The sequence below is a fragment of the Protopterus annectens genome, chromosome 4.part0, assembly GCF_019279795.1.
Source record: "Protopterus annectens isolate FY-2018-M chromosome 4.part0, PAN1.0, whole genome shotgun sequence".
Lineage (NCBI taxonomy): Eukaryota > Metazoa > Chordata > Ceratodontiformes > Protopteridae > Protopterus > Protopterus annectens.
Genome location: NC_056733.1, coordinates 738,711,460 through 738,729,695, shown reverse-complemented (window position 1 = coordinate 738,729,695; position 18,236 = coordinate 738,711,460). Strand labels below are relative to the sequence as shown.

Below are 18,236 nucleotides of genomic sequence, written 5' to 3'. Positions count from 1 at the left end.
ATCTTCAGCCTTTGCTTTGTTTTAGGAGGTTTCTGACTGGGTCCTAAAGGAGTGGGCTATTTATGTGGAATTCTGTGGATGGGAGCTTAGAAATGAGTGGCAGGAGCAGGAAGATGCCATTGAGCTTTATTAAAGAACACATACACTGTGCAGTTCTTTGTGAAGTTTGTTTTTCATTTGTATTATCTGCTTTAATAAAGGTTGTCAGTAGCTTTGGGGCTCATTAATAAATGTTACATTTAGTAGTAGTAATTTAAGGCTTGCTATTCTTCATGCTTTTGAGAATGTCAAGAGGTAAAAATGATTTTCACACTCATCTGTCTCTGGTGAGCTATACTTACAGCTTTTAACATTCAAACCAGGAATTTATCGTTTACTAAATATTTAACAATCCCACAACAGCAATGACATTTGTAACACTGGAGGAAAAGGAGAACATTACTATTTTTTCAGGAAATAATTAAGAAAAATACATCTTAGTTAACCGTGTACTCCTGCTGTCAAATGAGAATAACATCCAGGAGTGCTTTGAGCAGATGTGGCATGTGCTTATGCTTTAGTCAGAATATCAGATTGTTTTCTCATTTCATGGGGGATGGAAATCATTCATGAATGTCTGCAGACAGAGAGTAATATGAATTTGAAAGTGCCTTAGCAGGGATATTCCTCTTTCGTTTATCCTTAAATAGGCATGAACCCAGTCAAGTAATACCGACTGACTGCTTGAATAGTCAGACAGCAAAGATTTATTTTTCATACAGTTAACAGCATTTCCAAATTTGAGCATTTGCCAGGCATTTTAGAAGTGCAGCAGTCCAATCGAAACTTACATATACATCATCTTAGCACAGTTGGTAGCTTCGATGGTAACCCCTATACATGCATGTGTGGATAAACTGAAGTCTGACACTTCTGGTAAGAAATAGTACTGACAGTCACTTTTGGAAAACTGAATTTTTTCCCATTAATTAAAATCCCAACTAATGTTTAACATGATTGCATTCATCTCTTTGTGTCCTTCCTTCCAGACAAGTGTGAACAGATTAAGAATTGTTCCAGTCATACTTACATTGTTTAGATATTTTCCTAGTTGTCGAGATGTCTAGCTTTTTCTCTTGCCTGTTTATACAGTCGTGAAGAACATTACGTGTGGCTTGCTGTACTGCATTTATTATAAGTAATGTGGCTTCAACCACATTAAGTATTGTAGTGCTGTTAGTCCAACACAGGGTAGTGGCCAGTTTGAATGGGAATCAGATTAACATTTTTGTTTTCTAATTTTAAGGTTCAGATTCTGAATCTACCCAGCAAGACACGGGTGTGCACCTTGGAGCCAGATGCAGATGCCAAGCTGGGCATGCCAATGTGCATGAAACTGTGGCAGGTAGGAAGTGCCTCCTAGATATTACAGGTGGTGTAATGGTTCACTGAGGAATAGAGCCCTTGGGTGTAATTTACTGGAGGCATTCTTTATTCAGTATTAATTTAATAACGCATTTGATTTGTTTTAGAAAAGTATATGCATCTATAATGCCTTCACTTTTTAAATACCGCCTGGTGTTTTGTCCTATGTTTAAAAGTATTTTGCTTTATAAGTAATGTTTGATTTATAATAAAAAGTATTACCACAAGACATTCAGTTGTGACTTTCATAGCACATGTGTAGTCACTAATCAGACATTTATATCTTCTAACCTTAGCATTTACCTTTTCTTATGATAATATATTAAATGTCCATGTTCTGTTACTGTTTTCCCACAGCAGACAAAAGTTAATAATTTTTACTATGCCTGTGTCTTTCTGGTAATAAAAAAAAGAAGAATAAAGCCAAGCAATGCTTGTTGCACAGGGAGATTTTGTGCTGTCCATGAGGCACAGTCTCAGAAGTTTATTTTCTTTTCTTGGGAAGATGAAGTTGTTAATGGACCGTTTAATCAGATCCAGTCTGCATGATGAATGAGAGCTACTTGCATCTTCATCTTGGTTTCCCATTGACTGGCACTGATTCAGAAAGGAGTAAAACAAAGAGAAGCATTACCACATGGATTGCTAAGTGCGTCATCTGGCAAAGACACCTGGCATAAGGCTAGTGAGGCCACTGGAAGGGATTGGAAGTCCATGCCAAAGTTTCTATTCCTGGCTGTCTCTCAGTGTCTGCTATGGCTTTAATGGCATCTTCTTCCTCTCTTGACATTTCCTTGTCTGTTGAGAAGTAATTTCTTAATACAATATCATCCTTATTGCAAATTTGAGAGATTACATTGAAACCTTACATTGAAAGAATAAGAAGTTTAAAGGTACAGGATATGAAATGGGATGAAGTAACAGCCAGAGAGATTGAAACAAAGTTAAGAAAAGCCTCTAATTGGAAATCCCCAGGCCCAGATGCAGTACTTAACTTTTGGTTAAAAGTATTTTGCACAAAGATTTAGCTATGAGTAAGAACTATTTATATGAGCACCCCTAACAGACACCAACCTGGCTAACAACAGGAAAAACAATGCTTCTACATAAGAGTGAACCTGCAAGCTACCCATAAAATTATAGAACAGTAACATGCCTCCCGACAACATATAAACTATACAAGGGAATTGATGCCGACAGAGTTTATAGTCATTTAGAAGAAAACTCAATTATGTCAGTAGAACAAAAGGGCAATAAAAGAAAGTCAAATTGAACAAAGGATCGTTTATTGTTAAATAAAGTCATAGTGGAGAACTGTAAAAGGGGAAGAATCTAAGTATGGCATGGATTGACTACAAAAAAGCATTTGATAGTATCCCACATTCATGGATAAAAGAGTGCTTAAAAATGTATAAGATACATCCTACACTGATCGACTACAATACATTGACCATGAAACAGTGGCAGACCACTTTGCAATTAAGCTATAATAAAAGACAAATTGCTATCCCAGGGATAAAAATTCAAAGGGGATACTCCAGGTTGACTCTCTGTTACAGCTGCTATTCTTCCTTGCCCGTAACCCATTAAGCTATCTACTTAACAGCTTAGGCCATGGCTACAATTTAGCTCCTAGAAAACAACAAAGTGTAAAGACTTCTCTTCTTCTCCTTGTCGATGATTTAAAACTGTATAGCTCATCAGATGAGGAACTGAAAGTACAACTGCAAGTTGTCAAAACTTTTTCAGATGATACAAGGATGTCGTTTGGTCTTGATAATTGTGCAAAAGCAACCTTTAAAGCAGGAAAACTTCAGCACCAGGAAAACAGTTTGGGATAAGAATGTGATATAAAAGAACTTGAGCAAGAGGGAGTGTATAAATATTTGGGAATTGATGAAGGATCAGTAATAAAACATGAACAAATGCGAATAAAACTTACTGAAGAATACTTTAAAAGATTTAAGTTAATCCTGAAAACAGCATTAACATCTAGGAACAAAATCCAAGCTGTAAACCAATTTTCTCTTCCTGTCCTAACTTACAGTTTTGGAGTGATTGACTGGCCCCAAAACATGTTGGATAGAGTAAATAGGAAAACAAGAAGGATGCTTTATGCTAACCAAATGATTTATAAAAATCATTGCATACCAAGATTATATAATCCCCATTCCGAAGGAGGGATGGGCCTCCTTGAAACTGCTTACATGTATAAATCTGCAATCGTGGGACTGCACATATATCTGCTGACCTCACAAGACCCAAACCAGTTTTGAAACATGAAGAGAATAAATCTAAGATGACTTCTCTGCTTAATCTAACAGAAGAATATTGACGTCAAGCAGGAATGGAAATTAAACCAGAAGTATATAAAACTCAGGCAGCAACTGAATGTACCAAAAAAACAAAAGAAAGAATATAAGGTAAAGGACCAGATGAGAAGGCAAGAAATGTGGAAAATCCATAAATATAGTTGCAAGTATGAAAAACATATGTAAGAACCTCATGTTGATCAGGACTGAATGCAGGAATGGTTAACAAGAGGGGAATTCAAACCAAGAGATGAAAAGTTAATATTTGTGAGCCAAGATGGTGGGCTGCATACACGTTGGTTTACAAAGTCCATTGAACATGTGGGAGAAACAGACAAATGTAGGTTTTCTATAACCGAATTGGAAACAGTCACACAGCTTGTTGCTGGGTCTGACATACCAATGGCAGAAGAACTGTATACTGAAAGGCATAATAATGTGGCAAGATTGTTGCACTGGAGATTGTGCAAACACTTATGGTATTGAAGTGGGTGAACAACACTGGAAACATGAGCCACAAAGCATCATAGAAAACGATGAAGTTTACATCACATTATGGGATCATCCATTGCCAACAGTTCAAAAGATAGATGCTAGAAAACTGGATAATAGTGGTCCATGAAAAGCAAACAGCAGTAGCATTGATAATTGAATTCACCACACCCAGTGATTACAGTGTCTTGTGTACAGAGAGACACAAAGTCATAAAATATCAGGATTTGCAGGCAGAAACGAGAGCAATGTGGAAGAAAGATACCCAGACATTTCCAATAGTAGTAGGAGCAATGGGTCTTATAAAATGAATCTACAACTGTATTTAAATATGTTACCATTCCATGTAATTCCATACGAATTGCAGGAGGAGTCATTACTGGGCACATTGCGAGTGCTGCAAAGAGCAATTCTGGCTGACATCAAAGATTGAAACAATACTAATTTCATTAACTTTAATTATACTTTGACTTAGGAATGGGGTCCATTCCTGTCATGGTATTAGAAACCCAAAAGATTTGATGAAATTAAAAAAAAGAGAAACCTTGCTTGTGGGAATGAGACCTGGATGTTACTGACATCCACATCTGTGTTGCTCACTCTGCCATCATTGTGTCCAGCAATCTAAGGTGTACATGTTTGCTGTGTATTGCTGAGTGCTAATCCCTTTCTGCAAGGATTTTCAGCATGAAATGTGGATAACTCACATCTGAGATTTAGATGACAGTGTTCTATTTGTGCTTATCTTTCTACTTGTGATATGTGGTCTCAGGCCTTGATCCATTAAGATACATCAACATTTTCTGAGCCTGTTATCCCTGTTCTTTGTTCCTTTCGCAGACCAGGGCTGTTTCTATCAAGGCTGTGTGGAAAAGTAATTTTTCTTCTCCCTGTAAATGGTGAGAGGTTGTACAAACAAATAAGAATAAGGGGTCATTCCCATTTACTAATTCATCTCAGAAGGAACCTTTCTTTGGGGAAGATTCCCCAGCTGAGGAAGTTTCCTATAATATACCAATCGTGGGTATGCCTGCTGCCTTAAAATAAAAAAGGTGAACGTTTTCCAGGGGCAAACAGATTTCGAGATGCGTTATTCCTCCACTGGAACTGAATTTTAAGAATGCTTGCTGTTTCCAAATGTAGAAGAAATCCACACTTGGCTTTCCCTGTCAAAAGAAAGGTATACTGTTTATGCAGGGTAGTTATGGTGTTTCTGGAGAAACCGCAAAAAGAAGACTTTTTTGTTATTTTTTGTTAACAGTAGGTCGCAGAAGGCATAACACTTGGCCACCATCCTATCTAATCGGGAGCCTAAATGAGATTAATGGGTGAGCCTATGTCTGTAGCATTCTTACTTTGCAGTTAAATTATTTGTACCATGCAACCCATTTTCAGACATCTTTGGTGGGTCATGACTGTTTGCCCTTTTCAAGTCTCCTTAACAGCTAACATTTGGGAAGCCTATGCATTTAGCCTCTGAAGACAGTTTTTACCTCACCCGTTACTTGTAGCCTCTGATGATGGTGTTCACCGTATCCATTATCTTTAGCTTCTTAAGATGGTATCATATCACATGTTGCACTTTAGTTGGCAAATGTGCAGCTGCAAAAATTACTTCTTTGTGCTTGTATTTCTGAGGAGTAGTTTAGTTTATCCTTTCTACATGAAGAGATGAGGCAAAAACAGTTTGGATTCCTCACTGAGGAAGAAGCCCTGTTTGCTGAGTCCAGTTGTATGATTATTGCTGACATTCAGAAGGATGAAATGCACTCCATCGCGCTGGAGGCATGCATTCTCCTTATAGCTCCTACACTGTTTAAAGCTGTTTTATTATAACAAGGTTCTGTGGTAGTAGCAGAAGCACTGTAAGCACCAGGTGTTGTTTTCACCAGATAGCCATCCTTCCAAATCCCATCTGTGCAATTGCCCCCCACCCCACCCAGAGTGTAAGGTACCTTTTAGCATTGTAAAGTTACCAGGCAGCTGAGATATTCTGGTATAACCAATTTAATGTACACTTCCAGTGATAGATTTTGATGTAGGGTACATCATCATGCTTGATACTTGCTGTAATTTTAGTTATTACTTCATAGCTCAGTGTGCTTACCTTTCTTACATAGTAAGTAATTATTTTTATTGACTTTGATATGTAGCTGAAACATAAAAATAATATATTTTAAGAATTAAGCTTCCTGAAAATAGTACATTTTGAATCTTAATGTTCTTAATATTTTGGAAGGATCAAAGTAGAATTCCATGTGATTTGAAAGTGGGACTTACTGAGAGATGCTGAAACATCAGACAAAGAAAAGATAGGGAAGTAAAAAACTAAAATTGTTTTCTGATGAAGTCTGTTGACGAAAATGTATTACAATTATTTGACTCTAAAAAAGTGTTGTCCCTGCAATCCCTTACCAGTTTGGCAATTGTGGTTTCTTTGGTTGGAATTCCTGCCTTCTATTAAACCTCATTCCTCCTCCAAAATCTTATTCTGCATGCATTGTTCCTACAATTCCCATTTGTTTCTATGTAATTTGCTATTACCCTTTTCTAAAGATCACACTTTCAGTTCTTTTATCTCTGTTACTATATTCACTACTTCTAATACAGTTGATTTAGACTTTGATTTCCATTTTCTTGTAAATTGGCAGCCACCAGAATTAAGCTGAGCAAGCCTTTATTATGTCTAGGCAATTCAGATCCTGTATCACAGCTCAAAAAATCATTCCCTTAGTTACACCAATTTGCTTACCCAGTATTTCTGACAGAATAGTCTGCAGAGAAATTTTAAAGTCTACCAACTCATTACACTCCCAAAAATATGCTTCTATTTACCTTGTTCTTCCCTATCACATCTCCAACATTTGCAGTCTACCTGAGGAAATTATTTGGGGTCTGCTTGGGGTATAAAAATACCTATCCAAACAATTCCAAGTAAAAATCCCAAACTTTCTAGACTTTGTTGCATATTTGGGAGCTATATATATATATATATATATATATATATATATATATATATATATATATATATATATATATATATATATATCCTCCCATTCTTTCTTTGTGAATTGCTTATCCATTCTCTCTTCTCAATCCTTTTGTAACCCCCGTGATTGATTCCTATATTTATCATGTAATGTTTATATGTCCTATTAGTTATCCCTTTTTTAACAGCCTTTTCTGTTCTGGATTCAGCTACAAACTCTACCAGTGCTGGTCTATCACTTAGGATCCCCCTATTCCTTTCTGTTTGGCTATACTTTGATATCAATCCTTGATAGGAAAGGCAGTCTCTAGCCTGCAGTCCAAATTTATTCCTGGCCTCTTCCCATTCTGTTACCTTTCCCTCTCTAATTGTTTGTTCCCAGTACATTGATTCCTTTGACAGTTTTTTCCAGTAAATTCCAGCCCCTTCTTGTCTATTCTCTGTGCTCCTGATTACAGTAATTCCTATTGGCAGAATCTCCTTTCTAACATTCTCGTGTTGGTTTAGTTCTCAGAGTACTTTCTGCTGCTTTATGAATATAACATTCTGTATGGCTATTGTTATTCTCAAGGATCTGCATCCAAAATCCCAGTCTCTCCTTATTTCTTAAGCTTCCACCCATTTCATCATCATCATAATCCCTTTCCACTTTGAATTATAGCTTTCTGTTTCTGCTATGTGTAGGAGCCTTAACTGTGTAGCTCTGAAATATCCCTTCAAACCAGGTAATTCCAAACCACCATGTTTTATTGGAAGGATCATCTTATCCCACTTGACTCTTGCCCTCTTCCCTTCCAGATAAATTCTTCATTGCTATCCACAACTTCTCCTCTGGATGATAAAAAATATGCCTGATCTGTGTATAAAAGTAAGGGGACTAAAATCATTTTCACTGCTTGTATCTTGCTATCCATATCCATAAAACAGACCTCCCACTTTCTTAGTTTTTGTATTATCTTTTGTTTAGTCTCTTCTGACATATTCTTAGCTGTCATAACTGAATCACCTTTAATCTATACTTTAGTCTCTTCTGACATATTCTTAGCTGTCATAACTGAATCACCTTTAATCTATACTTCTAAGTACTTCATTTTATCATGTCATATCATAAATATGGGTATTGCTAAACCAATTTGTGTGTGGGTACATGTTTACAGCTTTTGCCTTTGTTTTTATCTTCATTAATTCTGTATCCTGAAAAGACTTGAACACTGAAATGTCCTTTTCTGGTTTCACCAGGTACAAAATAATATAATCTGCAAATAAAGCCAATTTCTCTTGATTACCATATCAATTATGTCCATGAATTTATGAATCCCTTATTTTCTTTGCCAGTCGTTGTAAATATAATGTAAATAACAAAGGAGGTAGAGGACACCCCTGCCAGGTTCCTTTGTTCAAACAGAATTTAGTGAGGAACCCCCCCCCACTTTAATTTTTGCCTCCAGTCCCTCATATATCTTTGTAATTAACTTTATTTTTGTGTCAAGGAATGTAAATGCTTCCATTGTCCTGCTCATAAAATCCCACCTTACTCTGTCAAATCCTTTCTCTGCATCAAGACCCACCAACAACAGTCGTGTTTTTTTTTATTCTGCTTCCCACTGGATCATCATTGTTCTGTTAATGTTATCAAATGTTTGCCTGCCTTCCACAAAACTTCATTGATCCATATCTATCAGTCTTGGCAACAGCTTTGTCATTCTTTTAGTCATTATAGATATAAACACTTTATAATCATGGTTTAGAATCAAAATGGGCCTATATGAATGTTATCTGATGGCTGTTTACCATCTTTAGGTATTACAGCTTTTGCCTTTGTTTTTATCTTCATTAATTCTGTATCCCGAAAAGACTACTCAATTGACTCTCTACATAACCTACTTTTCCTGCTATAGAACTCATTATTTTTCCCCTTTCCCCTACACATCTATACTAAAATCTCAACCTCTTATGTCTTATGTTAAGTAGATAAAGAAAGTGCCTCTTACCTACTCAAAGCTTAGGACACAGTTTCACTGTATAACTGTTTGTCCCCCAGCCTGTCTCAGCTGTGACCCGCTCCGTTCGCCCTACGGGCTCACTTCGCTCCCCTACCATACCCCCATTTCCCACACCCAGTGGTCCTAAACTTATACTTCTTAAACCACACCCTCTCTCCCAATCAACCAATCCCTTTCTTCCTTCCTTATCATGAAATTACCACACCCTTACATTTTTTTTTTCCTACCAGAAACTATAACCCAATACCTAGATTATTTTACCATATCCCTTTCCTTCTAACAAACAAGTATTAATTCCCTGCTCTATACACTCTTCTTATACAATTGCCACCTTTTTAAATTTAGACTTAACTCCTAAAACTTCTTTACATATCTCTTCAAGATACCTTTAGTAGTAATAACTAAAATGACCAAACCAGTACTCTTAGCTTTAATTTCAATTGCTCTCACCTCCACCTACCTCATCACCTCCTTTGAAAAACTGTACTATTTCCATTTCAGTTATTCCCCAAAACAAACAGCTATACATACTCCCTAATATTCAAACTAACATCACTTTTGTTCCCACCTATCTGCTACCTAAATACCATAGATTCTCCCACATTAAATACAATATACCCACAGTAAAGAAAGTAAAATATCTAACCAACTTTACAAATACTTCTACAATCAAACTAAGCAATCCCTCCTTAAAAGACAGTGACATCCACCCTAACCCTGGCCTTACAAATCCTACTACCCTAATAACCCACCCTAAACTACCAAACTCTTTCCTAATAGGACACCTAAATATCCGCAGTATTAAAAACAAAGTAGCCCATCTCCACACCCTTCTAGATATTCACAGCTTTGACATCTTCTGCCTGACAGAAACTTGGTTAAAACCAGACACCAAAGACAATGAAGTCATTCCTCAAGGATATAATATATTAAGACAAGACCGAATAAAAAGCAAGGGTGGGGGAGTAGCAGTCCTATTCAAAGATGGACTTCAAATCTCCACTTTACCATACAACCCACCTCAGCATAGTAAGGCAGAAGTCCTTATTACCAGATTTCAAATTAACCAAAATAAATCTTTATATATCATTTGTATCTACCTACCCCCCGGTAATAATATCAATACTATAGAGGATATTCTAAGCTTTGTGTCCTCAACCTACCCTCAAGAAACAATAATACTTGGTGATTTTAATACTGACTGGAAAGCTGTTAACACTGTTAATCCTACCTCCCATGTCAACCTTCACGGCTTTAGTCAAACTATCACCTCCACAACTAGAATCAATAAACCAAATAAGAAAGAGAGCACCTTAGACTGGATACTTATAAATAAACAAGCTTACAACGTAGGAACTCTGCCAGACGATGTAAGCGATCATTCATTGACCTACATCCTAAGGCAAAAAAATGATATCTCTAACCCCCCAACATATAGGATTGCACGTTCCAGCAAACACTTTAACCCAGTACTATTCCAAGATGAACTTAGAGCCTGTGACTGGAGCCCTTTAAAAACCCTACCACTTGAAGAAGCTGTTAAATATCTAAACTCTAAATTCTTATCGATCCTAGATGAGCACGCACCCAAACGGTCCATTAGAATGAAGTCCAAGCCTGCCCCCTGGCTTTCTAAAGAAACCAGACAAAAAATGTTACTTAGGAACAAGGCTTGGGGTAAATGGAGAGCTATCAAAACTATCTCAGATGAACAAACTTTTAAGCATTTAAGAAATATTACAAAAAAGGCAATACTTACAGACAAAAAGAACTACTACTGTAAGTTACAGCAAAATCACCAAAACAATCCCCAAAAGTTCTGGTCTAGTATAAATAAACTCCTAAACCCAGGCCACTCACGTACACCTACCCCATCCCAGGCCGAACAAAACACCCCCCACCAAACTGTCAATACCTTCAATACCTTCTTCACAGAGACCATACAATCACTAGCCAGTCAACTAGTCCCTGACAAATCAAGCTTCCCCTCCACTATACCTGGCACTCTTCCAGCATTCCATCTGGAACCCATCTCAACCACTCTCATCTATAAATGCATCCAAAAACTTAAACCTTGTACTCCTTCTGCTGACCAGCTACCATCTGAATACCTGAAAAAAGCAGCTAAAGTAATTTCTTATCCCATATCCATCCTCATAAATAGAACCATTAAAGAAGGAATAGTTCCAGACATCTGGAAAATCTCCCATATTATCCCCCTACACAAAGAGGGTACCTCTAATGATTATTCCAACTACCGGCCAATAGCTCTATTATCACCCCTAGCAAAAATTATGGAAAAATGCATTCACTAACAGCTTTTAAACCATTTATCTCAACATAACATCATAGCAAACTGTCAGCATGGCTTTAGGCCATCCCATAGCACCACAACTGCCCTATTATCCTTTACAGATGCCATCAATAGAAATCGTAATAACAGCAACCTCTCTTCTGCACTCTTTATTGACCTGTCAAAAGCATTTGACATGGTAAACCATGCCCTTCTTATCAACATTCTTGAATCCCTTTCCCTTGACTGCCTGGCAGTTAAATGGCTCAAGTCCTACCTTACCAATAGGCAACAGGCAGTTCTTTGGGAAAATAATATATCATCCCTTCTGCCTGTCACACTCGGAGTCCCTCAGGGCTCGATTCTAGGTCCACTTCTTTTCTCATTGTTTATCAACGACCTCCATGTAGCCATTCCACAAGCCACCTGCATACAATATGCAGATGATTCTACACTAATATGCTCAGCAAACTCCCCAGCTGATCTACATTCTCTTACTCAGAATGTTTTCAACATAGTTGAAACATGGTTCACTAAACGTTGCCTCCTGCTCAATGCCAAAAAATCTAAACTCCTTCTCTTCACACCCACCAGCAAATCCTCCCCCATAGAATTCTCTGTCATTTCCAATAATGGCACAAGTATATTCCCCGATTCTACCACTAAATTGCTAGGAATTGTCATTGACAATAACCTCACATTTGACAGACACATAAATAACACCATCAAAACTGTCAACAGAAAAATAGGCTCCTTATATAGAATTAAACCTTTCCTAACACCAATAGCCAGAACTAAGATTGCACACTCCCATTTAATTTCATCTCTTCTGTATGCCTCACCAATATACACTAATCCAAAGAAAAATAATCTCATCAAACTAGCCAACTCCTATAATAACATCGCCAGATTTGCCACCGGAAATCCTTTTAGAACTCACCATTGCCTGAATCTAACGCAGCTAGGCTGGCTTGAATTTCAAAACCAATTGAAACTCTCCCAACTCACCATTGCCCATAAGATATTTTATAAACCTAACAGCACTCCTATACTTTCCAATCTCATAATCCCATACAAAAACCTAAACTCACTTCGCTCTTCCAGCAAGCTTCTTGCTAGCATAAGCAAGGCTTACAACATGGCTGGAGTTTCTCTGTTTTCCAACTCTGTGGGGAAAAAACTGGAACTGACTGCCTAATGAACTAACTTTAATTTCTTCACTGCCTCTCTTTAAATAAAACCTCAAAAGACACCTCAAAAACACACTGGTTATGCCCCTGTAGCAACCCTGATTAATCTTCTCCTTCACTACAAATATTTCTCCTCTTGAACCTATACCTATTTCACATTCTTTGCAGTAGGACTATAGCTGCTTTACAGAATTCAACATACTGATGTAATCTATCCTGCTTAATGCTCTGAAAATCTCTATCCTGTTTAATATACTGATAGTCTGCATGTATCTCACTGCATATTGAATTATCCTATACATATTGTCACCTCTACTATTGTAAATACCTACTTTACTCTAGTAATACTTCTGTAATTTTTTGTATTCTAATTACTTCCTGCTTTTTGAATAATCTTCTATTGAAATCCATTCATTTATTATGTATTAATATTGATTTTTAATTTTTAACTATTTTTTTTAATTTTTAATTTTTAAATGTTTAATTTCAATTTTTATTTGTTGCCACTGGAGCTTTTCTCCCCGGGCCTCTACTGAAAATGGAAATATATCCAGTTAGACTAGCCCGGTTAACAAATGTAAAATAAAAAAAAAAAAAATAGAGCCTTCTTCCAGGTTGGTAGTGCTTCTCTTTTTAAAATACTATGAAATACAACCTTCCAAAACGTTATCACTTTCTTCCCACTTAGCTTCCAGACTTCTACAGGAATACCATCTATTCCTAGAGACTTTCCTGTAGATTGGTTATATCTCACCATTTTTATCCCATCTCCTCTTATCCTGTTAGTAATTGAGCCTCATCTACCTCTCACTTTGGCATATTTAATTCTTCCATAAATATTTCCATTTGTACTTTTTGTGATTTCCATATTTCTCTGCTTTATACAGATGCTCATAAAATGTCTGAAATATTTCTAATACCTCTGCATTATCTCAAATGGCTTCATTGTTATAGACTCCCTAACCTTGGCAACAACCCCTTTCTACTTTCTGTTGCCTGCGCCGTTGTGCTAAAAGCTTTTGTGATCTGGAGTTATCAAAAAACAGTTGATTAACAGCAATCGTTGTAAACTAATGCATGTTATCATAGGATCATAGTAAGTTACTAGGCTAATGGCCACAGGGCTGTTAGAAGCCTAGCCAAGTTAACCTTTGTAACCAAGAGTGTCTGTTACGAGTAGATGCTAATTCAGCACCTTTTACCCCTGCCCAAGAGGGATACAGGTGAAACCCCTGGGGTGAATTTATGGTTTCCCACCCAATTGTTCAAACTGTGCTTAAATAGGGTTAGTGAAGGACTCTGATGTGGATTGAAAGTGTATTCCAGAGATGAGGTAACCTCTGTGAGACAAATCTGTCTGTCCAGCAAGTTCTATTGATGTCACGTACTAGGTTAAGGTCCCTAGAGTATGCGACTCATGTACCCATTAGCCTTGCAAATATGCAGCATTTCTATTGAGGCAGGATTGGAGATTGATTTATATGCAAGGCACTGGTCATCCCTAAGCAGTCTGTATGGCACGGAGTAAAGAGACAGTGATTTCAGTCTGCCTGCATGTATGACATGTGCTGGAGACCCTGAAGTTTCTTTGTAAGAAATCTTTGCAGACTTTCCAGTTGCTGCAGGTGTTTAGAGAGTTACATGCCAAAAGGAGCATTGTGCTCTATTATTGGCCTGATGAGGGAAGAGTATAGGGGGTTATCACCTCATTTGTTCTGGAGGTGATGTCCTTTATATGAGGTGAGCTATGTAGGTTCATAGGTGTGTACTAGACTAATGGCCCTGGGGCCTTTACAAGCCTAGCCAAAGGATTACTCTGGCATCATGCCACCCAACCTTAGTTCCCAGTGCCTGTGTTGAGTAGAGCCACTGGAGTTATCCCCAGGGTGAATTTTCTATTTCCCATCCATTCATCAGCATTTCTCTTGAAGAGGGTCAGCAAGGTGCTCTGCTTGACATGTATGTGAAGTCTATTCCATAGCATGGGCGGTCTGTGGGTTATGAACCTGTCCCTCCAGTACGTTCTGTTGATTGTGGTAATGAGGTTGAGGTATCTGGAGTGTGGTGCGGAGGGATTTGGATTTCTTTAGATGTAGCATTTCTAACAGAACTGGGTCAGACATGGCTTTGTAAGTCAAGCAGAGCTCGCCTCTAAGTAGGCAATATGAGACAGAGAATAGTTGGAGTTTTTTGAGTCTGTCCATATAGGACAAGTGTGTTGTGGCCCCTCCAGTTGTTGCAGGTGTCTAGTGAGGTACATGCCAGAGATTTGCCACATAGAAGGACTTTCTGACCACAGTGGCAATGTGGTGATCAAAAGAGAGGTTGCTGTCAACCTGTGTTCCCAGATCTCTTATAACGGGTCTATTTCATATGACCTAAATTTCATTTGACTGAAATTCATTTGACTGAGACCAAAACACTGAAAGTTCAAAAGACTGAAAACTCATTTGGCTGAAACTCATAGCACTGACACATTAAAGTAAAAGGTATATGCACTTTTTCCCACTGTAGTGTGATCCTGGAGTTAGTATATATTGTTCGCCCCCCCCCCCCCGATCTTTTATACATTTTAAACCATACACATGGATATTTATAACTGCAATGAATAATTCTTTGCAGAAAACAATATTTACCTAAACTATGTGGGGGGGCCTCACCCTTCACACCCCCTATAACTATATATACTAACTCCAGGATTGCACTACAGTAAGGAAAAGGGCATATACCTTTTACTTTAATGTGTCAGTGTTATGAGTTTCAGTCAAATGCGTTTTCAGTCTATTGAACTTTCAATGTTTTGGTCTCATTCAAATGAATTTCAGTTAAATGAAATTTAGGTCATATGAAGTATATCCCTTATAACACCTTCTGTGTTCAGTGGACTACCATCAATGTGGTAATTCATGGGAACCAGGTTTTTCCCAAAGGGGATAACGACACATTTTTTGGCATTGAGCTTAAGGCCATGGTTCTGACACCAGTCGTTGTTCTCAGTGAGGCCATTTTGTAGGATGTCAGCATCACTTGGGGAGTTAATAATAGCTCCCAACTTGCAATTGTTTGCGAGCTTTGTCAGCCAGAGTCCCTTTGTGTTGGCTTGGACTTCAGAGAAGTAGATACCAAACAGGAGAGGACCCAGGACCGAACCCTGTGGGACTCCACTCGTGACTAGTCGGCAGTCTGACTTGGAGTCAGCTACTTTCACAGATATAGAATGCCCTTTTACAGTAGAGACATGGTGATAAAAGGTAAGGTTGTTATCAACCCATGTACCCAGGTCTCTCACCACAGATTGGGCACTTAAAGTATTGTTATTTATGTGGTAGTTCACAGGAACATTTTCCTTGCCAAAGGGGATGATAATGCATTGTTTTGTATTGAGTTTTAAGACCATGACTGTGGCACCAATCATTAGTCAATGTGTGTCTTTCTTGCAGGATATTGGCATCATTGAGGGACTCGGTGACCGCACCCAGCTTGCAGTCATCAGCAGACTTTGTCAGCCATAGACCTTTTGTTTTTCCCTATACTTCAGAGAAGTAAATTCCAAACAGTAAGGGCCCCAGAACAGACCCCTGTGGAACACCACTGGTTACTGGTCTACTAGAGGAGGTGGAATCTCCTATTTTGACTGTATGAATTCTATCAGTGAGCCAGTTTGCCACCTACCTAACAATATATGGGCTGATACCCAGCTGGGTGAGTTTATTTTGTAATGCCAGAGTGGGGTATTGTGTCAAAGGCCTTGGCTAGGTCAAGGTAGGCCATATGCACAGTTTTACCCTCGTCAAAGGGTTTGGTGACTGTCTTGAAGAAGTCCACCAAATTTAACAGACACGATCTCCCTTTTACGAAGCCAAACTGAGTAGGGTCAAGGGTTTGTAGACTACCTATATCTTTATTGATAAGGTTCATCTTAGTACATTCTGTGGCCTTGCAAATAGGGCTGGTTAGGCTAATGGGTTTATAGTTCCTGGGATCCGTGAATGTACCCTCTTTGTGCAGAGGGATGATGATAACTGTTCTTCATTCAGCAGGGACAAAGCCAGTGCTACTGCTGTGGTTGAACAGAATACCCAGTGGTGTAGCTAATTCCTGCTTTAATCCATTTAGAATGCAGCCAAGGATGATGTATGTATATCCCAGCACCGGTAACGTCTTCATCAGTGGGTGGAGGAAGTATGAAGCTATTTATGCCATCTCGTAAGAGGTCATAATTGACCTTGGAGAAGTTTTTTTGTCTGGTTGCTGTTAGGGGGGGGACTGGTGCTAATGTTACCGCCATTATGATTGTTTTGTGGTCAGACCTCATCAGGGAAGGCCACACACTTGAGGTGGTACAACGATCCCCCATGTTGGTGAGCACCAGATCCAGAATGTTTGACCCCCTAGTGGGGCTGTCAACCAGTTGATCCAGGGCACTGGAGTTGATGAAGTCCAGGACCCTTTGGGTGATAGTGTTATTGCACATATAATTAACCCAGTCAATGGATGGGTAATTGAAGTCACCCAAAAACAGGGTGTATGGTTGTATCTTGATTGACTCAAGTAGATCCAAGTAGGATGAATGGGTGACTTGGTTCATGGAGGGGGTTCTATAGCTGGCAATGACTTGAGGAGGTGTTTTACCAACAGTCACTTGCACCTGGAGTAATTCCTGGGAATGGTTCTGTTTTACTAATCTAGAGGTGTATTTATCTTTGAATATTCATATACCACCTCCCTTAGTTTTCACACCTTCAGTTTGTGATCTGAACATGTGGAAGGAATTGTAACCCAGTAATGCTGTGGTTCTTTCCACAGCCTTAAGCCAGATCTCTGTGACTGCACAGATGTCAGGTTCTTCCAGAATGAAGACTGCTTCTAGTGAGTGCAGTTTCAGGTTTAGACTCCTAGCATTTAGCAGCATGACCTTGAGGATGTTTTTAGATGGTAATTTTACATTGGGAATTTTGTCCTCGTGACACTGCCCAAAAAGGCACTGTGGGGATGGCAAAAGCATTAGCCAATAACTGGAATCCTAGAGTGACAGATGAAGACCATCTCTGGCAAAGCATCGAGGTCTGTCAGTCTTGTCATCCCAAGCTGATAGGTACTGGATCCCCTTAGAATGATACCAGAAACTAAGCCAGTTATTGAAGTCAATCATTTTTTGTTTGTATTGTGGCATCATCCTAGGTGAAGGTAGAATGCTGCTTAAGCCTAGGGACATACCTGCCTGACACACATAATCAGAGAGCTCAGTCATGTCTGTCTTCATATAGTCCAGTGAGTACATCTTAAGTCATTCATATCAACATGAACTGTGAAGGAGTCATGACAGTACCTATTGTTAAGAGACTTGAGAGTGTGTGTGTGATGTGGTGGATCCTTGCACCAGACCGGCAGCTGACCGTCACCTTCTCCTTATCCAACCTGGTGAGTGGGATATCTGTGTTTCTCACAATGGTAGTCCAGGTAGTCCCTTATTTTCTCTTTAGCACTCTGCAGTTGTGCCTCTTCTTGTTCTGTCAGATTCTCCTTATTTTGCAATACTTTAACAATTGTCAG

General features: G+C 38.6%; 1 protein-coding gene across 2 annotated transcripts in view; it reads left to right on the top strand.

Annotated features, from left to right (window-relative positions):
* The window catches only part of GNB1L (G protein subunit beta 1 like), a 739,619-nt gene that overhangs the window by 495,023 nt on the left and 226,360 nt on the right, over window positions 1-18,236 (top strand). For both annotated transcript variants that reach the window (XM_044068696.1, XM_044068697.1), the window contains exon 5: window positions 1,286-1,384. In XM_044068696.1, the coding sequence (XP_043924631.1) occupies window positions 1,286-1,384 (99 nt within the window). The remainder of the gene's footprint in view (window positions 1-1,285; window positions 1,385-18,236) is intronic.